This window comes from Oryzias latipes, chromosome 13 (genome assembly GCF_002234675.1).
Source record: "Oryzias latipes chromosome 13, ASM223467v1".
Taxonomy (NCBI): Eukaryota; Metazoa; Chordata; class Actinopteri; order Beloniformes; family Adrianichthyidae; genus Oryzias; species Oryzias latipes.
In genome coordinates this window covers 6750166-6775143 of record NC_019871.2, presented here as the reverse complement: position 1 = coordinate 6775143, position 24978 = coordinate 6750166, and the positions used below count along the sequence as shown (strand labels likewise).

The 24978-nt window shown below is 40.7% G+C and overlaps 1 protein-coding gene across 8 annotated transcripts in view; it reads left to right on the top strand.

Moving 5' to 3' along the window:
• Window positions 1–24978, top strand: part of tenm4 (teneurin transmembrane protein 4) — a 211425-nt gene that overhangs the window by 96695 nt on the left and 89752 nt on the right. For all 8 annotated transcript variants that reach the window (XM_023962051.1, XM_023962050.1, XM_023962049.1 and 5 more), the window contains 4 exons: window positions 4365–4600; window positions 13107–13271; window positions 17604–17818; window positions 18767–18977. In XM_023962051.1, coding sequence (XP_023817819.1) covers window positions 4365–4600; window positions 13107–13271; window positions 17604–17818; window positions 18767–18977 — 827 coding nt within the window. The remainder of the gene's footprint in view (window positions 1–4364; window positions 4601–13106; window positions 13272–17603; window positions 17819–18766; window positions 18978–24978) is intronic.

Here is a 24978-nt window from a genome sequence, read left to right as displayed (position 1 = left end):
ACAACAAATCCGCCGCCGCCGCTGTGGCTCTGATGGCCTGATCATGTGGCACTTGGACATATACCTCTGCACGCTTTGGGAAACAGTCGTCTTCAAGGACGAATGCATTCGCTTAACTTCGCGTAGCCCTTGATGGAGTTTCTCCCCTCTGTTTATCCTTGAAGCACACAACATCGGGTCTTTTTAACCCTTTAAAACAGGAGCTTTAGTGCTGACATTCTTTCGACTACCGTAACTTTTCGACCGCTTATGCAGTAAATGTAATTTAGGCACAAGAGGAAAGCAGCCTTGTACCGAATTGCTACACTTTAATTGTAATGCAATTAACATTAAAGCAGCTTCAGACGCAGCTTCAGAACCCATGTTACTGTACTTTCCGCACTATTTAGCACGCCGGATTATGAGGCGTACCGTCAAATTTTTACTTTTTTCAAATGTTTCTCATATAGAAAACGCACCGGACTATAAGGTGCATTAGGCAAGACAGGGTCAGAAATAAGTCTGTCAGTTAGTCAGATTTTATTACCTGTGGTCATTGTACCTAACTCCCAAACTTGCTTGTAACAAATTAAAAAAAAAAAAAACACAGCCCAACACTGCTATACGTTAGCTGCATTAACTAATTAGCACCCAAATTTTTTCGTAACATGTAAAAATACAGACTGATACCGCCAAAACGCTAACGCCTAACCTTTTAAGAGAAAGGAAAAAAACAACAATCAGACAAGGCTAGCTGCGTTAGCTCATGAACAATAACACCCAGACCTTGTTCACAACTTGTAAAAAAACAGACTGACATTCAGAGTGCTATGTACCTCCCAAAATGGCTGCGACATCAGTAAACACAACCAAAATGAATCCATAGGCCAAATAAGGCACTGCGGATTATCGAAAGTCATCTTTAGAAAACTTATGCTAGTTCAAATAGCATGCGTTTTTTGTTGCAGGGCACGTAGTCAACGTAGATTAGCTGATTCTGTCGCAGAGAAAAGCGGCTCTGGGCCGTTATGAAACACTTTCTGTTAGCTATGTTTTGAAAAGCTATTATAAAAAAATCAGTTTCTCCACGTCAGAATCAGGGATTCGCGTTGATTTCGTAAATAATCATAGGGTTACAGCGTGTCAAAGAGCGCAAGTGTTATTTAGGTGTCGCCGGCAACATCTCCAGGGTTAAAGACAGATGTAAATGCTAACTTTTTTATACTTACATTTTTGCACAAACTCAAAAGCTAAAAACAAATAAAACAACAAAATGTTTGTGGAGGACATGACTTAGCTAAAATTTGTTTAGCATCTCCATGCTGATAAAACTGAAACAATTGCTATTTTTGTGTTCAGAAATCCATTTTATGGATAGATAAAACAAATGTCTAGAGGGGCAGGGAAATTGATATACCGTATTTTCCGGACTATAAGTCGTTCCAGAGTATAAGTCGCACCAGCCCAAAAATGCATTATAAAGTAGAAAAAAACACAGATAAGTCGCACTGGACTATAAGTCGTATTTTGACGGGAAATTTATTTGACATAATCTGAGACCAAGAACTAATAACTTGCACAAACTCATATGACACAATCATAGCAGACTGTTTATCTCATAATTTCACAGTAATTCTTTCTCATACTTATTTATTTATTCCTTTCATGAAGCATCATTAGCCAACTAATACTCTGTTTTCCTCCTGTATTTGTAGAAACAGTTGTCATTTTTATTGCATTTCTGAATAAATGAAATCATTGGAAAATAGAATATTATGTTGTTAGCCTTCAAGATCTTACACTTAACATACCTCATACATCAAATTGACCCAGGAACATCATCTCTGTTCCTCACAAATGAACATAACAGGAGGGTTAACAATGTATTCATTTCAATTTAGTTCTAATATAAGTCGCTGCGGAGTATAAGTCGCACCCCTTGCCAAACTATGAAAAAAAGGGCGACTTATAGTCCGGAAAATACGGTATGTCTTGTTTCCTATTTTGATTAACTCATCCTGGTAGATCACTCTAATGGGAAGGGATTATTTTCAATCCAATCCGTGCTCCTATCAGTGGTGATTTTGCTCGTTTCCTATAAAAATGTGTATAAAAAAATCTTTCCCACATATGTGACCAACATTCCCAGTTATTGTATGAACTGAGTCGAGTGTTTGAGTCTGTGCAATTCCCTTCAAACATCCAGCTATAAGGCAGCAGGAAGAGCATTCAGAGCATGGCGGCTCTACAGTGAAGGAATATTAATCAGAAGCAATACAGATGATAGGTTGTCTCCAGTTCTTAGGAGAGATGCCGCACTACATTCAAATGCGGACTAAAGACTTCGCTCCTAGCACTCTATTAGAGTCTACTAACAGCTGTCTGCGAAGCCCACTTCAACTAATGATACCACGGTGGAGCGAAAGGTTCTGAAGTCTCCCTGAATAATGTTTAGTTTATTCTTTTCTTTTTCTATTTTTTTTAAATAAAATTGCTCTCACTTGTGCTAAAGTTGTGGCTGACTTACAAAGAGCTCTTACAGACCTGATGTTAGCCTTCACCCTGACTAATTCCATCACAAACTGACATGCAGAATTAAAATGCATCTCCATGAGCGTCTTAATTGCCCACTTGTAATGTGCTTTTAATTAGACTTTCTGTATGTAAATAAACTGGAACCCCGTGACCCTCAGTCAAACGCCCAACAAAGAGCCTGCACTGATCTGCATTGTGGTTTATGGTTTGATGAAGTCTTAACTCAAGAAAAAGCTCAGGTTTCTAAAAGTTTAAAGTCCTCATGATTAAAATCTATTTTCTTGTTGGCTAAAACACTTTCTGTGGTTCTGTTTCCCCGTTTTATCGGCCTTTGCTATTTTTTCTGTATTTATTTAGACAAATTGCTTCTATTCTGGTTTCTGTTTTCCTTGTGTTATCTGTTTGCAGTCCTCACAGCTGCTTCCTGTTTGCTTAATATTCCTCAGATTTTTTTCCTGAGTTCCGGTTAACCTTGTGCTAGATAATTCTGTTTTTTTTTTTCATTTACTTTTTTGTTTGTTTTATTACTTTTTTTTGTGGACCCTCATTATTTTTCAATAAAACGATAAATTAATTTAGCAGGAGACCAGCAGAAGTCGTACATTTACGTTGCACAAAACATTTTTTGTAGAGTTACGTCCAACTGAGCCAAAAGACAAAGTTGTTTATGTATTGCTTTTGTTTTCTGCTACTCTTTAATGACTTTTACTGATGAAAACCCCAGAATTTCAGTTAAAATATGCAAAGTGAAACGATGTTAAGATTGTTGAAAGAAACATTTTTAAGCTGATTTCATTGTGGCTGTGGATTTTAACAACCTGCACCCAAAGCTACTAATGAAAGATTTATGATCAAATCCTTTTTCTCATTTTGTCAACTAAAGCAAACAAAAATGGCTTTAGGTTCTTTTTACATTGCTGTTTGTAGAGTTAGTAGAAGTTTTGCTTTATTTAATGACTATATAGGTGCTTTTATTTTGTAAATATGAAATTGAAGGAAATATTAATGACTCAGATATTCTGGTCTGCTCCACAGTTCATGGAAGTGTTATTTGGATGCCAAAAAATAGTTAATAAAAAAAAAAAAACTGTTTCCTACTTATTAGTGAAGATTATTATTAATTATTAAGAGGTTTTTTTTGGCCAGAGCTCTAAATTGACACAACCTTTGTTTAAAAAAACAAGCCTTTAATAAATATGACAACTTTTAACTGCATTTACTTTGTAAAAAGTAATTTTCCTTTTATTTTACTTTACTGTTTTAGTCAGTGAAACTTAAAAATAGCGAGAAAAGTGCTGAGAAAGCAAAATGTAAAATGGGCGGTGTATGTACCACGGATTATTAACAAACAGGAAGCAGCTGTGGAGATTGCAGAGAGAAACCCGGTGTGACAGAAAATTGAAACAAAACAGCAAACTGAGCGGTCTGACTCTAACTTAAGTACATTTCCACCTGATTTTCACACTGCTTGTTTATGATGGAGTTAACCCGGATGGATGTTAGCGCCTCGTCTGAACAGAAATCCCAAGTTATGAATGGATTTATCGTAAAAAAAAAAGTGATTGAAAATACAGTTAGGGGGCCCTAAATAATTTAAATGATTTGTAAAAAAAAAAAATTAAAAATAAAATGGAAGCCTCAATGGTAAATTTAAGTAATGGAGATTTAAATTAAATTGTTTTAGAGTTTTTAGGTCCAGTTTAAAAAGTACCACTAATACAGAGGAATTCAAAAATTGAATACTAGTAGAATAATGGATGGTTGAGCAAACTTTGAAAAATGAAAATGCTTAAAAAACTTTTATTTTGAAAAACGTTTGGTTACACTAACAAGAAACTGTGTTTTCTCAGGCACTTCCTGTTCAAACCAGGTGGAACATCACCAATGTATTGCACAACCTCACCGGGGTACCCGTTGACCTCCAACACCGTGTACTCGCCTCCTCCGCGCCCTTTACCTCGAAACACCTTCTCTCGACCTGCCTTCAGCCTGAAGAAACCCTACAAGCACTGCAACTGGAAATGTGCTGCTCTCAGTGCCATCCTCATCTCCATAACGCTGCTGCTCCTGTTAGCCTACTTCATCGGTAAGTCTCGCTGTGCCTTAGCAACGCAGGAAGAGGCCCCCCCGCTCCATGACCAGTTTAATCTGGAGGACTCTGTTCCCCGAAATGCAGTGATATTGGGACTCATAGATTGACTCCTCTTCATTTGAAAAACATTACCATTCATAGATTGGGTTGGGTAGGATCTGCGGATGAGCGACCCAGCGACTTTCCTTTTTTTATTAAAAGACTGGATAGGAAATAGATTAAAAAGACATCAGGCATCACACACGAACAGACTCCACGTTTCGAATATTCATCCTCTGTGATTGACCAGCTCTTCCAGGTCCCAGCTGGGTAGGGACCATCAGCTAAGTTATGCTATTAAATCAGTTCTGCTCAATTTGTCTGCTTTCATCCTCCAAAAAGATTGAAATTCATAGTCGAGCATGAAGTCTCCATATTGCTCGGTGTGATCTGCATCCAGGCTTTTGGTCAAAGGAAGAAACTTCTTCTCGTATGCAGACGTTTTAAAATAATACAAGCGCCTCTGCTTTCACTCTGCCTGGATGTTGTTTTCTCACCTTAAAATGATATGTTCTCCTGATTCCTGATTTTTTGTTGTTGTTGTTGAAACGAAGTATGTATTCATTTTTATGTAAATTCCGAAAGGAATATGTTCCCTGGCAAACTGTTATTATTTAAAAGAAACCAAACAAAACAAAAAAACAGCAAAAGGGGAAATCTATGGTTTCCTGCTCCCTACCAGGTTGTTGTTTCCTGAATATAAGGCAACTTTGGTGAAATTCTTACAAAACTTTGGTTGGTTTACATTCCTTAAATGGTACAGAGAAGGGCTCTAAGGGAAAATACATCAGTTTTTATTCAGTTTTGTGTTTTTTTTTCCTTCCTGGTTTACGGTTGTGTTTATACTGATGCTGATGCCTGACCAGGGATGTCTGGTGAAACCTCACTCTGCCCCAGTTCTTCAAACCAGCCACAGTGGGGTTCATTTAACCAAGTCTCAGCATGGATTCAAGGAAAAGCACCATTTGATGGTCCTCACGTGTGGTAAAGATAGTTGAGTGTGAATGCGCTCCAAGTTTTGAGGACAAAGACTTTCAGGTCCAAATGCCCCCAAAACACAGATAGTTTTTGAAAAATGCAAATACAAGAGTACGAATAGGAAGAAGGAGAGTTGGAAGTTTGAGTTTCTTGGTAAACCAAAGAGGACTTTTGGGTTCCACATAGATTCAGGAAGTAAACTGGGGTTTTCCCAAAGCTGGATTCGCAATGTCTCAAGATCTTACACTGAAGAATTTTGCTTCTTAACCTGAACTCTTTAATACCTTTAACATCGGAGCTGTTGCCAGTGAGCAGGAAATGATCCATGCTCTTCAATCCACTTTGACGTTTATCACAATTTACATGATTCCAATGGATTCTGAAGTGAAGAAATGCAGCTTTGAATCAGACACCTATTCCTCTTCCTCGGTCTGAATAATCTGCGGAGTCTCTGATTGCTGTTCATCTTCCACTTCGTTTTTTAAAATGTTAAAAAAACTTTCTCGTTGAGAAAGTTCCTAATAACTGCCTTATATTTTCTTTCACTGACAATCTCCATCACAGAGTATTAATACAAGTTGAAGTTTAGCTTTGTTGTAGTTTTAGTACGCTGATATCATAGCAAGCAGCAGGATGCCAAAGGGTTAAAATCTTTAGTATGGGAGATGTCGCCTGTGGACAGGAAATAAGTCACGCTCTTCAAACTACCGTAATTTATTGACAGTTATCGCAATTTAATCCCAATGGATTCTGTATTTGCGCAAAGCTGCGTTTTTCAGCATCAGTATCCGTTGGAATTACGTAAATTTTGTAAAAAGTTAAAAAATTATAGTAGTTCAAGAACGTTAACTCTTTGTGTCCGAATTCTTTCCCTTCTCACTACGTAGTGCATATGCTTTTGCAGCGCTATCTGAATCTATTCCAAAGTCCAGGCCCCTAAATATTCCCTAGAAGTCTCTGCAGAAATTCAGTATCCATTGATGCTCACTAGATAGACGAATATAGACCACAATCCATTGCGTTTAAACAATTTTTAATGTGAAAAATTATTTCCAATGTATATTTTATAAACCATCCTTTTTCATCGTTTTCATCTTTTAAATGAAATTCAGTCCGATGAAGTTCTCCGTTGTTAAAGAAAACATAGATTGGCTGTTTAAATGCTCGGACAATGGAAAAGGAGGCAGAACTGTCAGGAAATAGGAGCTAATGTTTTTTTTGCGTCAATTTTCAATGAATGAATTACAAATTCTACGAACGTGGAGAAACAAACGTACAAAAAAATGTATGGATTATGGGTGCAAATGAAATCAAATTGCTTAACTGTCGCAATGTTGGCCACAAACAGGAAGTGATGTAATAATCGCGCATGCGTAGACCAATTGGGCAGCCGTTACAGATCAGGTAACAACAGACATGTAGGAAGAAATGCATTAGTTAGTTTATTACATCTTATGGTCACAATTAACCCAGGAATCCCGACAAACCAACTAACTTTGATCAGTTACAGAATAAAACTAAAGGTTTAACCTGTTTTTAATAAATGACCGTGTTTTGAGGTTTTCTACTATTTTCATCAGCCATGTTCAGCTCAGGACAGCAGCCTTGGCCTTTACCTGCCAGAATTGCTCCAGTAATCTGTGAGGTTTATAGCTGTTCATGAACGAGACGATGAAAGTTACATTTTCATCTGCTGATGCCAGTTTGGACAAGAGGAGCATCTTTTTTTGTGACAAGTAATTAAAGTTCTGGCGAATGTGTGGCTCCAAAATAAAAGCTTCCATTTCATGTATCTTACATTTGACTGTCAGAACCGTTTTTACATATAAATTGTTGTGTAGCTGATAGATGTGGGAATGCTGGGGCTCATTTGCATGAAGTCAAGAAACAGGAGAATGTTCCGGCTGGTTTTAATCAGGGAGATAAATGTAATTCTTTTGTTGGAATCCGTTGGACTGTGACCATAATAGACGCCATTGTTTTTGTTTTTCCCTTCAGGCAAAATAAACTCAAATCTGATTCTTTCATGGCGATTATCTGTGAATTTGCAATTTCAACTCTACCAAGTTGTGGTTTGGCTTATTGGGTTGGCACCCCTGCCATGTTTGAGTGCAGCAGAAGATATCCTGTGTAGGTCTTCGCCTGGCCAAGCGCCAAAGATCCCCATCAGCGCGGCTGGGATTAATCAGGGTGTGTGATTATATCCTACAAAACTCCGACCATCTCCTCCAGCACCGCAAGTAAACATGTTGGAGGCCGAGCCTCGCCCTAAGACTTGGGTTTTCCAATCAAGAGTGAGAGACAGGTTTAATTAAAGGCTGATGAGAAAATACATTTAATTTCAAGAGCAATTCATTATTGAAGCTTGTAATTGGGAATTCTGGATGAGATGTCTAATAAACCCAATTATGGTTCTTGACAGGTGTTTTGACTTCCAGCGCAGTTTGGGTTTTTTTCTTCTATTTTTCCACAGCTGTGTAATTTAAATGTGCGAGAACGGGGTTTTTGATGGCACCATTTTCTCAGTGGTTGCTTGCTCATTAGCAAATTTGTAATATTTTTCTCACTTTAGGGTCATCAGTGTCCTCCTGTTTTCACTTCCGTTCACCATGGGAATTCAGCCAAGGACAAAGAGGTTGTGTCTCAGAAAACCGACTCACCTCGTGATCGTCTGAACAAAAAAGGGGCTTCGAATTGTAGAGAGAGGAAGAAAGAGAAAGAAAGAAAGAAAAAAGAATGGGACCGCTTATCTAAAAAAATTCAATTACCCCTTTAAAATTTAAAAGGTATTGAGCTGCTTTGAAATCAGATAAGAAAAAAAGTCAGAGTTTTCTGTATCTTTTATTTACAGAGTTTTAACGTCATGCTAGTGTTTTCAGACACATAAAACAGATTTACTCACACATGGGAGTGCACTTCTTCATGCAGGAAAATTAAAGTTCTGGAGTGACTCCATCCACTACGGCAGAAATTGTTAGTCGTTAAGATTCTGGTTAATTTTTATTTATTTATTTGTATTATTGATTTTTCACAGCACTCACACAAGGGAAAAAACCTAGATCTGTTTATATTACAGCAGTTAAACACATGGCATTGTACAGATATAATGCAACACTTAAAAAAGCTACTTTTTTCTCCTATAGTTGTGCTATATTTTTATAATATAATTATAAAATATCAATATATATAATAATTGTATTATCTTATTTCTATATATGTATGTACAAGTAGAGAGAGAGAGAGAGAGAGAGAGAATCAATTTCATAATACATATATATATATATCTTATAAATATGTATAATAAATAAGAACATGTATTACTAATTACAAATTTATTTTTTTCATATGTATCCCTAAAATCTTTAAATATCTTTAAAGACTTTTTATGGAAAGCCGATTTTTAAGTAAATCAGACTTATTTTAAATTAAATTGATACATTTATCTCTTGTGCTATCCTAGGCACTTTAACATTGGGAGTTGGGTCATCTAGACCCACTAGACAGTGGGCTGAACCTTTTTTCTTCAATGATTTGTGAACCTCACTGGTGTCCATGGATTACATGAAATCCTCTACACCTTTATCCACCTTTGTCATGGTAGGGAGAACAAGTCAATATAAGGGTGGGGTCATTTTGACCCCACAAGATAGGACAAGGGTTAAATGAGTATGTCAGATTACAACATAATACAAAGTTCAACTGTCATTTTCCTTCAATAACTTGTTGGGTTGAACCTGTGCGTTCGTAGTAGTCATGTCACTGGCTCTGTAGCCCACGGTGTCCTGGCAACAGAAATGTTCCGTCTGAGTTCTATTGGAGGTTCATCGTTCCTGCTGTGACAGACTTCACAGCAGGGATGATGATTGGCTGACAGAAACTTTTGAAAAATGTATAATTTTTTTGTTTATAAAATTTTGTTGGCCCGATATCTACGATTGTGGTTGGCCAATAGAAAAATGTTTTACTGTTTTTTCCGCACTATGGGATGAATGCTCTATTTTCTATCCTCACAATACTTGTAATTCCCACCCTTATTTACAACATGCAGAAAACCAAACTGAAACTACTAAAACAAACGTTATTGTGACTACACTAACTCCGCCCCGCCCCCCCCCCGGTTGTTAATACGTATAAAAAACAGTCTGACATTGCTAGCCACAATAACACCCAAACAAACGTTTTGACAGAGCGCCGTGCATCTCTAAAAATGGCTTCAACATCAGTAAACACAACCAGAATTAATCCATATAAAAGGCACTCTGGATTCTAAGGCCTACTGACGTTTTTGAAAATAAGACTTTTAAATGCGCCACATATTTTGGAAAATGCGATACAATACTAACCAAAAAGAAGTAGAAATCCAGCAAAATAAGGATGAATATGACCCACATTTAATCAGAGGTTAGTTACTTTTCTGAAATTTAACAAAATGTTGTTACTCTGTAAAAATTGCATAATTTAATGGACACTAGGAAATAGCTAAAGGATGTGCTGATGGTTTTGAAGAAAATTTGTTAGACAGACATTATTTATGAATTTGATTGTGTTTGGTTTAGTGTAAAAATTGATTTCTGTGAACTAGGCTGCACAGAACAACCCTAGTAACAGATGCTTTATAGGCAGTACAGCTTTAGAAAACGCCAAAGGCTATATGCTCAGACATATTTGAGTTTTCTGGATGTTTTTTTTGCAGAGGGGGAGATAGTTTGCCTTTTGGATGCTCACTGTAGTGGATGATTTTGACCATTAAGATAGGAAAAAGAGCTTCTCTCCATCATAGCTTCCACTGAACCATGCACCAGCTGAAAAGTGCTCTGATCGGGCAACGGAGGCGCTTTTTTTTCCCTTGGTGGCAGATGACTCACAGCTCCGACTTCCTCTGAATGGCTGAGAAGTCTTCAGCTGCAGTACCTTTTGTTCCTTAATTGGCACGTAGCATGACCTAACTTCCTGCCAAGAGATAAGCGAAAGGAGGGCACAACATGAGCTCAGGACAAAGCGGTCAATGCTATAAAGTGCAATACTCTTGACAGGTCACTGGAAACACCGGCGCTCACACACACACACACACACGGCTTTCACCGCCAGTGACCACCTCATTAGAAGAACCTTGTTCTTCCTGCTACCTGTCTTTATTTCACAGCAGCACCTGAGTGTCAACGCAGGGCGTTAGCAAAGTTTGAAAAGCAAGCAGGAACAAAATGAGAAGGCCCGGGCCTGGCTTGGGTCCAGTGCTCTGCATATCATAGATAACATGAAGGCGCTCAAGTGAATCTCACAGACGGGGGGGGGGGGGGGGGGGGGGGGGGGGACTCCTCACCCATTTTCTGTTAGGGGCCTCGGGGATGGATGGGATGAAGAATGCCTCTAAAAAAGATGTGGCTGTTAGGGCGCTTGGAACGACACCCTGCCTGGTGGTTTTACAATCGTTCAGAAACACAAGCCGAGGCTTTTATTCGTTTTTTCCCCCCCCCATTTTGTCCGTTTTTGTAGAGCTACAGATAAAAGGAAGAGCCTACCAAATAGAAACACTGACACAGTCGCTTTCTCGAGCTCTGGACAGACAAAGAGCAGATGCTGGGCTTGCTGTTGACTTTTCATCATCTTCAGCGCCGCATTTTTCATTAGAAAGAAATGTTTCTCAAACGCCCCACTGATTAGTTCTGATTATCCATTTATCAATGCCACAAACACTAAGAATAGCAATTCGTGTGAAATTCAAGTAAAAAATAAAGCATAGCTCTTATTTTCCAACATATCCCTTTGTTTAACTTTCAAAATAAAAGAGCAGGCATGGAAATGAGCATGTCATTGAGGAATGAGGTCTTCACTATGTCCTTTTGCCTTTTTACACACGTGTCAAAACATTTTCTTGTTTCACTGTCAACCCTTTAACACTGGAGATGTTACATTAATAACCCTCGCTCTTTGACACACTGTAACTCCTCAAGAATTTACGCCATCAATGAGAATCAGCTGATGCTGACGTGGAAAAAGCGTCTTTTCAGATCAGTTTAAAAGCTGCTTTTAACTTCTGAATCTGCCGAAAATACATCATTTGCGTAAACGGTTGAAGGTAGCAGAAGGAATGTCAACACTGGAGTTAAAGCTCCTCTGTTAAGGGTTTGTTGGTCCCTTCTGGACGTTTTTTGGTTTCTGGTTTTCCTCATTTTCAGCAGAAGCTGGAGTGAAATCCTCGTTTCCACTCGGTGACGTAGCCGTGAAACACTCAGCAACCAATGGAAATAAAAACAATAATAAAATTCTAATGATGTGTTAGACTTTATTGCTTCCCTTATTGCTTTGGGAATGCACTGAAATTGCTTCAAAGCAGTTTTCATTCAGAGGAAATCTGTTTTGAATGATTTGCAGTGTTGATTAGAGAGTTCTTAATTCAACATGAACATACATTTATGTACTCTATGTTTTTAACTCTATAACACTGGAGATGTCGCCGGAAACATCTAAATAACACATGCTCTTGGACGTACCGTAACTCCTCCAGCGTTTATGCTATCAGCGTGAATCAGATTGTGAAAAAATTGCTTACATAGAAGCAGCTTCAACACATTCCCAATGGAAAGGGTTTCTTAACGGCACAAAGCCACGTTTCTCCACTTCAGAATCTGCTGGAATTACCTTCGTTCCAGAAAGAATTCAGAAATAACAGTAATTGTAAGAATGTAAACATTGAAGCTGAACGTGTCTAAGAATCCAGGTGATGTAAATGGTTTTCTCTGATCCTGCTTTTCCTTGAGGCCGGTTGTGACATTCACTTTTGCACTTTAGAGAAGGGGAGACTAAGAATCAAATGGGGCAAGAAAGCAAAAGGCTATTGGAGAGGTCGCACTCCCTCTTTCCTTTCAAGGCCGTCCAATAATTTGACTCTTTGTAATTGAATTGTGCGGTTATTTTCTGTAAGAGCTTTGAGAGAAGCAACAAAACGGTGAAACAGCTATATTGAGTTTCTAGGCTTCTTTCTGCTGACTGTTGACTTCCAAGTTGGCTTTTTCCTTGCTAAGCTGGTGTTGTCCATTCTCTTATTGGTGATCTGTCATGGTCAGCCCCTCCTCCTCCTCCACCGGCCGCTCTGCTGCCATTGTTCCAAAGGACATTTCTTTTGTCGACCTTGTAAAATATCAGTATGCCTCATCTGCTTTTGTGAACGCCCTGGTTTGGCTCTGCTGATGTGGTTTTCTTTCCCCCTCTGTTGTCCTTTGGTTTTGCTGGTAAATATAAAGATAATGGGATTGGGAAAATGACAAGGCGCAGTGGAGGGTGCATACTGATGCTAGGGCGACGAGGGGGGGGGGGACAGATGCTCTCCCGTGGGGGTCAGCATTGGATTCATCGTGTTTGCGCCACTCAGCACTTTCGGGGAAATGCCATTAACCATTAAACCATCTTTTGTCAATAACTGTGGTTCCTACATTCCTTCTTTAAAAAAAAACCTTCAACGAGGCTATTCCTTTCTGTCTTTCAGCCATTCACCTGTTGGGGTTAAACTGGCACCTGCAGCCAATGCAGAGACAGATGTACCAGCTGTCGGAGGACAATACAAGTGGCCTAACCTTTCCTACAGACCTAAGCTTGCCACCGTTGGGCAACACGGGTTTGGAGATACCAGAGCGCAGGGGAAAAGATGACGGTAAGTCATACATGTGTTCAATGTGGAACATTGGTAATACTAGTGATGTCCCCAACAGCTTTTTGGGGGCCCCATTCTGATACAGAGTGGCACACCAATACTTTTGTAACCCATTAAAACAACGAACAAATTTGACAAAAGATCCAGATATTCTTTCAGTTACTTTCTTTAATTTTAAGGGAAAAAAATTCAAAGTATGTTTTGAACAAACAGCTGAGGTCACATTTTGGAGCCACATATTTTAAAAGAGGTGCATGTCTGAGTAAAAGTTCAATAAGATACGGATTTTGATTGTGCGATTGACTGAAAGCAGAAAGGTTCAGGGTACAGGAACTCTTTTTGTTATGATATTTAAAAATGTGAATTTCATTTGTTTATTTCATTTGTTCATTTTTGAGATCACCATAAAATGGCTTTGAGGTTTTTTTTTGTTTTTGTTTTTTTTATAAATGTTGTTGTTATATGATGTGTTTATGTCTGCTAAGCACAGCTAATGGGGATCCTATAAAAGATAAATAATAAATAATTTTATGGTTTAACACTAAAGCTGTGCTCTTCTGTGAAGTCGATTAAACAGTACAAACAGTATTTTAACTATCAACTAGAAAAAATGGTTAACTATTAACTTTTCTCGGAGCATGCACTTTGTAGACGCTCCCTTAGCAGCTTCCTTTCCGTCCTATCTCTACACGGATGGGGCGGTTCTCATTAAAAAAGAAACAAAAGCCCAATCTTTTTTCCTTTTAAAGGCCTTTGTGGGTCGTTGTTTGAGTTAAGATCAAATTACCCTCAGTTTAAAACTTTATTGGAAGACTCATGAGCCTGGAAGTCTGAATGCGTGAACATCTCGCTGACTTCAACGGACTGTTTTAGTGCGCCTCCTGTTTAAACTGGTGCCGTACTCTGCCGCGCTTTATGCCAATTAAATGTTGTGATGTGCAGACTTCTACTATGGCATTTATTAGAAAAAACAGCTTGAAATATGAAGTGTGTTTAAAGTAATAAAATAAACACCCAATTCCTGATCTTGATACAATATCAGATTCCAGTCGAGTCTGAAGCGACACGATCGGTCCAATTTCCAATTAAGTGACCAGATCCGGAAATACCTAGTAAATACATGAATTATATAAATCTGATTTTTTTATTTTTCTGTTGCCCCCTTATGAGAAAATTTCTAATCCAAAACAAAGTTTTGCAAATCTTAGTTTACAGTTGACATTTCGGAGCTCATGCCGTTATTTTGTGATCCACTTTCCCCGTCTTTCTTCGTTCGTCTCCAGGGTTTGCAACCAGATCTTCACTGTAATCCGCTAAAAGTTGGTGTAAGTGGGAAGTGTTATTTGTTCCTGGAGGGAGAAAATGGGACAGCTTAAGGGACGGAGTATCCAGGGGGCTGCGAGGGGATTAGCTCCTCTGTCCTCTTCAGAACGGATGTGATCCTTTCATCTTCCAGTTTGGACTCGCCTTTCCTTGGCAGCCAAAGAAAGCGTGTGCTCAACCCCACGGTACCCACGGCTCAACTCCAGGAAAGTTTGCTCCGTTCCATTGTCGAGCAAACAGGCCCAGATCTAACCAGGCGATTTACCATGGGAGACCACAAAGGTGGAAGACGGCGCCATTACCATATAGATGAATCCAGGAGTTGTCGTTTTCATTTACCGGCCGGGGTGAAAGTGTGTTTTGCCAACAACAACCGTGACTCCTGCGCGACGCCGAGCCCGCGCAGCAGCTGTCGCTGATTGGAAATCAATAGCCGTGGTTTTTCTGAGCAGTTTGCATCGGCGTCACCAGGAACGACGCCTGACTCCCTAATGTTTCCTCTTCTGATGCAAATGTTGGTTAAAATTCAAGGCAACTTTCCCTAACTGAAGACTTTCTTTTCACCTGAGCTTTATGTTTTAGAACAAAAAAAAAAGGCAATTTTCATTGGTTTCTATTTAGCCAGCCTGATGAGCTCACTTTTAATGGGCCGCATAAATCCACACGCTCCTCTCACCGAAATTAAACTGCGGATAGTTGCATTATGTAAAACCCCGATCTGGGAGATGGGGAGCAGCCGCTGTCTCTTCTCTGATAAATTCCTTAGCCACTGATGGACTTTTGAGAGGACTTCCATCTGGCGTGCCACGTGTAACCCTAAAGTCGTGTCTGCTTCCAAGTCCGGGGGGGTAGTTTGTATGGATGTCTGCTGCCGTCGACAGTGCTGCTGAAATTAGCTCATCTACACGGGCAAACAGATGTTGCTGCTTCCACTGAGCCCAATATAGGTTGTAATATGGAGCATATGGGCGATTTTTGCAAGTAGATGTGTTAATACCTGAGCGGGTAGTGGCAATTTAAATTCCCTGCTTCCATGATTACTATTTTTTTATGTATAACTTTAAATATCACCGTTGGAAAGGTTGAATTCTGGTAATTTGTGCTCAATCCATCAACCTGAACCATAGAAAGTCCCTCAATGTTTCAAAATTAGGACAATAAAAAAAGAAGGGGGGCAGTTTAAAAAGAATTTTTGGAAAAACAAATCTGACAAAACATTTTTTTATAATAGTCATCCAATTTTTTGCCCCAGTATCTTATTCATAATGTGCTAAAAAGGTGTCTCCATTGTTTTAAGAGCAGCCTTTATTTATTCCTCCTACGAATTTGTTTTATAGGGACAATGCACATTAATAAACATCTCTCTATGTAAATATGACACATTTTAGAAATAAAGTTAATTTACATCCGTAGTCCATAGACAGGACACAGCGAGAACAGGATGTGGCATTGGATTTAATGTCTAATGGTTCAAAACGAGGACATATGATAACAATAAAAGCAGATCACATGAAGTAGAAGGTTGAAAATAAATGTTTGAGGTGAGTCTGTAAGTATTGATGTATTGCTTTATGATAAAGACATTGTTACATTTAGGGTCAAACAGGTTGATAATGGCTGTTTTTCAAAATTAAATTGTTTTTTTTATACAATCATGATCTCTTATCAATATTTTTTAGTTGTGTTGTTTGGTTCACACTAGGGTCCATTTCCGAAAGTATTAAAGATACTGATTTTCTTTTTTTAACGATCAAATAAACCCAGTCCAGTTTCATATAGTGTGATCACAAATGAGCTTTTCTGCAGACCAAAGAGTGAAACTATACTAGTAAAGTTTAAAAAACCATTGTCCTGTGGGCAGTTGTACAACGGTGCAGATGCCTAATGATAAATAATGGACACATAGCTGGTACTGTGTATTTGCCAGATTTCTTTTTAATCTCTTACCAAAGGGATCGTTTGGGGAAATAACGGCCCTAAATGAGCAGCTGTTCAGACTGATGTTGCAGGTGCTCAGTGTCTCAAAAATGCAGAGTAGAAGCAATTTAACGTCTTCAAGTTTCTGTTTTATCCACCCAAGTAAACTTGGTCCATCCATTGACTGTGTATGGGAGTTGGACCCCAACGTTCCAAACAGGAAGTGCCCAAGTGGGCTCTAGGAAGCCAAAATCCCATAGACTTTGATACTCAACCATCATATTTTTTTAAAATAACCATTCTTGCTTTGATAACATCTTCTTGCTAATCCTATTTTTCATATTTGTAAGTTTTTTTTAAGTTATTCAAGCTATAAACTGTAATATAAGTAGGCGGTCTCACGTTGAAAGTTCAAAACAGATGTTGTGTAGCCCACTTTAAGTGGTAGGGGTGTGGACTTCCAACAAGCTGATTGGCGAGAGTGGTTGCCATAGAAACATTGTCGACATCTGGCTCCAACATCGCGGCATCCGCATCAAAAAAAAAATGGACTTCATTTCGCAGTGGAAGGAAGTCATTTTTCCTGGCTGACTTCACCCTCACCCCAGTTCTTATATATTGTCAATGGGTCAACAATTCTTACTGGCTGTCACAAAACACCTCAGTTTATGGATTTCCTTCTCTTCACTATTCTCATATCTGGACGATCTGCAGCTATAGATGGAACCAGGCGGCTGGACACTCTACCACCAGTCCACAGAGCTGTACTAAAAGCATCCTCTCCCTCCACAGCTGCTGTTTTTCTCTCCTTTTGAGGAGAATCAATTGTGCGTAGCTGAAGACATCTATAGGATAATGTACAATCGGATATTTCTCACTTTTAAACCCTTCAGTGGAACTGGTAATTGCTGGCAGTGGTCAGAGGGATCATTCATTATGTTTTTTTTTTTTTTTCTGCAGCTGTCAGCGTTGTGATTAAACGTCTGTGATATGGTCAGACTATCGTGTCTCGGCAGACTGACTCCCTCTGCCCTCCGCAGGCTGGATTAATGATGTGATCTCCTCAACCGATTCACTCTGTGTGCAACGCAGGCAAATTGGACAGCTTGTACCCAGATGACAGCTATATAGATATGGGGGAGATCGACGTGGGGCGCAAGGTGGCACAGCAGATCCCACCCGGGATTTTCTGGAGATCCCAGGTCTTCGTTGATCACCCCATGTACCTGAAGTTCAACGTGTCGCTCAGCAAAGATGCCTTAGTGGGAGTGTACGGAAGGAGGGGCCTTCCGCCGTCGCACACACAGGTGGGGCTCTTTCCCACATTTCATTTCCTTTTAGAGATTGTTTGCAGAAGACAGCGGTAAATTATAATTGCAATGTGGTGGGAAACAATTTACAGTTGTGTAAGATCCTGCTCCTCTTTTTCTTTTTTTTTTTACTCTTACCACAGAATATAAATTGGGATATTGTTTGAAAAAAACTAAGCATGTAGGAGCATGTCATGAATACAAACCACCTTATAACTTCTCCATTGTGTTATGAATCACTTTCTCCGCCGCAGAACGAAGTTGTGGAACGTTTCTTTCAGGTTCAGTGCCGTCAATGAATCAAGCAAAGATATTGGGCCAAAAGAAGAAGATTTTTCTTTGCACTAATTTCCCATCTATGTGTAACATGGAATGTGATGTATCATGCTATTAATCAAATCTGGCGGCTGACTTTGGAGGTTTCTGCTGGAAGTGCAACAAATTGCACCAAGCAGGAGCTCTGTTTGCAGGAATGTCCGGTGTAATTTACTTTTCACTTTTCAGATCAGGGCCGTCTCTTTTCTTCTATGTTTTACTTCAGAGGAAAAAACCGGAGTTCTCGTCCTGTGATGATTAAACAGACGTCCGGATTTCTCTCCTCGCTGCAGATGAAAATGAAAATGCCGTCCCATTTGTATTCATTGGCTCACCAATGATACGAGCAAATCAGGGCTCTGCAAACACTAAACTTTACGATGAATTCCCCAGTTTTCCTGTAATAATTACAAACAAGACTTTTGAGATTCTTCAGGCGATGAAATGATCCCGTCCTGGCCAGCAGAGATGTGTCGAGACTTAACACCTCTGGATGGATGAGTTATTCATGCAGACCAAATGATGCTGGGCTATAAAGAGGGCTGAAAGCACTCAAGTCTCATGTGTCACTCTAATGGCGTGTCTGCGGTCCATCCATCCATCAGGCCTTCTCACTTTCTGCTCCTGCAGTTTGACTTTGTGGAACTTTTGGATGGGCGGCGACTCCTCGCCCAAGACGCCCATGGTCTGGAGGGGCCCATGGTTATGCAGCGGAGTCTCGTACCCATCACCACCCACAACACGGGCTTTATCCAGTACATGGACTCGGGCATCTGGCATCTGGCCATCTACAACGACGGGAAAGAAATTGAAACCGTCTCCTTCATCACCACTCCCATAGGTGAGTGCCACGGGCGAGACACGAGGGGAAAACTTATGACAGCCATGCCTGATTTTCAAAATAAAACGGCTCAAAGGAGTACGCATAAAAGAAGGAGGGGGTAAGAGATGCTGGTAGTTTTCAGTAGTATTTTCAGAAATCTAAGGCGTGCCATCAATGAGTAATCTGTTTTCGAAATTGTGTTCATTATATAGGGAGCACCAAACTATACTGCCCATCTAGCCAGAAAAAAAGGTCATAAACAAGTCAGCCAGCCAGACGTTATTTTATTTTATTTTTGTTCATCTTGTCCTTCCCAGCAGCTGAGCAAACAAATACGAGCTGAAGTCCTCATGTTGAACTCATTTTACTGTAACAATAGAGAGGGTTATGAATCTTCTGACACACAAGGTGTATATTTGTATAAAACCCTTTTGTATTTGAGGCTAAACTTTATTCATATTACTTATGTTTGTACACATTTTTTGATGGACAGGAGGAAAAGAAAGAAGAGGAGAGAGTGGGATATTATAGATGGGGGATAGGGGAACAAAAGAAAAGCAAAATTTAATGACGTTTTATTAACATAGCCCAATATTACAACACAGGTGTCTCAACGGGCTTCACTAATTGTACAAAACATAAAATCAGTTATGAAATTCAGTAGCTGATTGCTAAACTAAACTAAACAGACTAAGATAAACTGGGTAACCCTGCTCTTAGACCCTCCTTCTCGGTAAGGAAAAACTCCTAAAAAAAACCTGAGTCCAGGGGAAAAAAAGAGGAAAGGGATGTTCACATGAAGGAGGGATCCTCTCCCAGTACAGACAGGCTAGAACTATTAGACAACAATTAGTGTAACGCTGATCAGCAGAGGTGTGGTTGTGTCGCTGTTTCCTGGAGCGCGCAGCGTCTCACACATTGTGAACGCCTTGCGGGCGCTCAGCACGGGGAAAATGCACACGCGCCGGTTACCAGCTGAACTCAGTTGAGGCAATCAGCGCTTAAACTGGGGACAGTTTAAACAGCATTTCGCAACGCCATGTGATACAACTGTGCTGGAGGACGGCAGCTTATCTACTGCGTGCGTGGGACTTGAACTTTAAAGGGCCACTGGTAAGCTCAATGCTGGACGTTTACTGCTTGTCTCATTGTTGTATTGTAACTCTACAACTACATTTGAATAGTCCAGCAGATGGGCTTCATCCAGATAGAGTTGGGGGATGGCTGGGGGCACGAGACGAGCCAGAGAGTAGCTCCATGGCCAGGTACAGGAGCAGAGACGAGCCAATTGGAATGTGGAATCCTTTTCTGTTCCCCCAGAGGGAAGTGGGAACGAGGGACAACTCATGAGTCGCAGAGAGGAAGGGTTAAAGAAGTTGGAGGATGATATAAAGAAGTAGGCGGGGTAGAAACAGAAAGCAACAAGTTGCTTGAGGTTTATCATCTTTACAGTCAGGTGTAGATGTTAGGTCTAGACTTTATTACCTGCATTCACAAGAATTCTAGAACTTGTTAGTACACCTGGCCTACCATGGCCACACCTTGGCCATGGTAGCGTATTCACAATAATCCCAACCCTGTTTGCAACACGTAAAAAAAATGGTATCGCTAACACAAACCTAACTGTGACTGCTCCAAATAAAACAAAAAAAAAAAAACACAATCCGCTACACGTTAGCCACGTTAGCCACCTTAGCGTGTTCACAAAAACAATCAACCAGACATTTTGACGGTGCACTGTGTACCCCTTAAAATCAATTTAATGTCAACAATCAGAATGAATGTATATGTAAGGCACTCAGATTATAAGGTGCACCGACATTTTAAAAAAAATTAAGGCTTTAAAGTGCAGAAAATACGGTAATCAAAGTGAGACGGAAGATTTCAAAATCAGGACAACAGTGCTTTCCTGCCATCACACTGAGTGATTGAGAGATCACATTATCCTCATTAGCCCGAGTGTCTCCCAAGCGTTTCAGGGGTCCGGCGTTTGCAACGCATTTGCATACAATCGAAGTATTATTGTGCCCTCCTGCAAGTGACATTTCTGATGCTCCCATTTCCATGCCGCTCTTCATCAGAGAGGGACGGTTTGCTTCCCCTCCTCTGATTCAGAGTGGCGCGCGCCCGTGTTCAGCGCGTTTCTTTGTGGAGGTGAGTTGGTACGCCCCCTCTTTGTTCTCCCCTAAGCGCTTTTGATTAGCGCTGCTGTTCCAGGCAAGGTGTGAGAGGGCCCGAGGTGTCGACTTTCACGGGGATGGCAGCTGGGAGCTGTTCTCACATGCTATTTAATTAAAAGCTCCCAGGCCAGAGTCCATCTGTGACGGGGGCCGTGCCAAGCAGCAGATCAATGAAAGGCTGTCCTCCTCTCTGAATGGAGACAGGCAGGAGATGCACTCTGCCCCCCCCTGCTGTGACAACAACAGCTGTAATTCAATACCTAATATATTATATGACACAAGACAGGGAGTAGGGGGTGGGGGGTCAGAGCGGCATGTTTACTTTTGCTTATTTCTGCTGGACTTGGTGTGCACCAAGGCCTCCTGCGGTTTGCATCAGAGAGGGAAACGACGGTGTGAGGGATTCTGCGCAGCGGACAGGGGCGGGGTCGGCCCGGGCAAGAATTCCTGCTCTGTTCTGTTTGTACCGGCGCTGATCTGCTCACAGGGGCTCAGAGGGAGGCAGAGGGGCCCTTTTAAAATGGGTCACCGGTTAAGTGCCCTTCAGCAGAAATTGAATCCACCAACTGCCTGAATTTTATTGAGCCGTGGAGGGATGGAGTTGACCTTCAAATAGAGCGGCGCAGGTATAGAAATATATGTGAGCCATATCCAGAGCGGACATATTGTGGAGCCTAAGCAGCATTGTTTAAAAGGCACTGGCAGGGAAATGATTTTATCACTTCTTACAGTTATGGAAGGAAATACGTCCAATTTTATTATGAAAGAGCCGCTTTTATTTTTTTATTAAAAGATGGGTTTTATCACGCCACATCCCCATAAAATGGTTTAAGTTTAAGGGGACATGCGGTGTGTGTCTTCAATCTGGATTGCTCCTCATTACTTGGCTGTAGCTTCTCCACGATGTCAAATGTGTTCTGCTGAATGTTTTGTATCACAGCTCTCTGGAGCATGAAGCCATTTGTCCTTCCTGCATAGTGCCAGACGTGCCTCCACCCAGACAAGGCTCCCCTCATGGGGCGCGGGGGGGAGCACAAAGCAAAAGGAAGTAGAGACCGAAGTCCGACTCTGTATCCTGCCCCCCCCCCCCCCCCCATCCCTCACAGAGTCTGTGCACAGGCGGCCATCATTCAAGAGTGTTGAGCATCCTCTGAGAGCGTGGCAAGGCGCTGATTAAACCAGCTACTCTGTCCTCACCGACTGGAGAGACTCACAATAGTTAGCTCCCCTGATATGAAGGGTAATGAATTTCAATGAAGCTCTGCTTAAATCCATGATTTATGCGTTGGCCTATGTCGAGTGTGCGGCTAAGAGATATTCATGGCCTCCCCTCCTGCCTCTCAGAGGGATCCCGGCCAACAGACACGAGCAGTGTGTCGTTTACTAAACAGTATCAATGTTCAGCAGCACAGCTTTATGATTACTCAATTAAACATGTTTGACAGGATATGTCTTGTTTGGCTAAGAAATATGCATTATATATGAAGATCCCCCTGATTAGAGCTGCATCGGTGTCGAGTTTCTGACATCTTAATATGAAAGTGGATTGCATCTTGATATTTAAGGAACTTCACTCGAGTATTTTGGCTTTTAGAGGAAACCACTCGAGCCTAATTGGAATTCAGAGGGAAGTTGCACTTGGTGAGTGTGCACACATTCATTTATCATTTTTTTCTAACCCTGAGTTCCACCCAGGGCTGGTCTCCTCAGCCCCCTGCAAAAAAGCAGAAGAAAGTCGGTGCTGGCTTGGGTTTGTGAAGCTACGTTTGTACCGGGTATCTGTCGCTCTGTCAAGAACGTGGTGTGTTCACACCAGAATGTATGACCTGATACTAGCCCATGTCCGCCCCCTATAGTTGGAAGAGGCTTGGTGCGAGCTGTCGAAGCGGTGCAAATCTCGCGAATCTTGCTCCAGGCTATTTCTTTCTCAGCTCTATTCCGATATATACGAAAGACTTGGTGTCATATTACCAGCTGAGCACAAACCGCAATCATTCATTCCTCCTCTACGGTCAATTTTTTTTACAGTTGCAACTTCTTTAAATTAAAAGGAAGGCCATCCGTACATCACTTCCAAATCGAAGTGCCTGATTGGTCAAAGTTCGACTGGTTTTACTTTTAACACGCATTTAATGGCGTCTCGTTTTGTTCATAGAGCTCAAAAATGGAGGTAAAAATATGTGGAGCTATTCGTGTGAACCGAGACTTTTAAATGCAGAGGCCCACAATGCACATATGCGTGCGTTCACGTAGACTTTACAGTGGAAGTAGTGGCCTTAACACGCATTGCCAAGGCAGGTGTGAACGAAGCATTAAATGTTAAAGTTCAGGCATGTCCAAAGTCCGGCCCATGGGCCAAATGTGGCCCACATTCAAATTACCACCGGCCTGCAGACTCCCATAAAAAAATCAATAAGATGCGCCTCCCAGCACTTTCTAAAAACCTGTGTGAACGATAAAAACACCACATTAAAAGCACACAAAACAAACTAAAAACTCCACACTAAAACCACCACACAAAACACTCCACACTAAAAGGACACAAACCCACTAAAAACACCACAAAAAAAAACACAAAAAACACACCAAAAAGTCCACACTAAAAACTTGTTTTTAACCCAACTCCGAGGTTCAATACGGGATTTGCTTTTTTCTGGGTTTACTTTGACTCAGGAAGGAAAAATTCAGGGGGAAAATAAATCATAGATTGGGTTTATATGAAACCACTTTAATGCAAAAAATTTGAGTTGCTCCAAAAAGTGAGCCAAAATAAATGCAAACATGAAAAACCTATGATTGAAGAAATAACCCACTTAAGAGTCAAACTATTCGTTATCAATAGATGTTTTCATTAAACATAATGATGCGAAATATCTTTATTGTCATTGTACATGTACAACGAAATGACAGTGCAATATTTCCAGTGGAATAAAAAGGTCATAATAAAATAAAAACTAAAACTTTGAAATAAGACAATATAAAATAAATAAATAAAAATATAAAACACCAGTAGGTTACACCTTCTCCAGTTATTGCACACTTCCCTTAATAAATTAACCTTATTTAGCAGCGTTTAAGTCCACGATGGCTCTTGGATGGCAGCTGTCCTTCTTTTAATTGTCCTGTATCTTCTGCCTGAAGAGAGAGAATGTTCAGGGTGTGATGGATCCTGCAGAATGTTCTGAGCCTTTTTTAGGCAGCGGGAACTGTACAGTTCTTCCAGGGATGGGAATATAGTTCATTTGTATGTAATGTTATTGTAATACGTTAGAGAAAGCCAGTTGATTGGTTGGCCTTCACACATTTTCACCAAATCCGGCCCCTTTTGCAAAAAGTTTGACACCCCTGTTAGTTCATCACAACTCCGCCAAAACTAGTGATTGCCTCCACCGCACCGGGGGGGGGGGGGGGGGGCAGTCTTCCCTGATTCCCTTCTGTAGTTCACCCACATCAACAGCAGCCACATTTTCTCCTCGTAGCCCAGCCCGTTCCATTCCCACTGTATCTCTGCTCAGCCTGGATCTCCTTCTGCCTCTCTGTCTTTGTCTTTCTGCTCTGTCTTGCAATGCATCCTCGGTGATGATTGACTCTCCAGGGTAAAGGGAAGCTGAGTCCACGGCTCACATTTCGAGCCCATTGTGGACTACAAGAGATTCTTTGTTCAGTAAGTTTTGCCGGGGAGTTTCTGCTGCCTGGAGGTAGTGGACAAGATTGGATATATTTTTCAGCACCATTTCAGGCCTAATTCAGTGAGCATCACGTTTCAGAGTTCTGCCGCCGTCCGCAGAGATCAATGCTCTGTCTTGTTCCTAATAAAAGCAGAGCGTGGTGCTGCGACA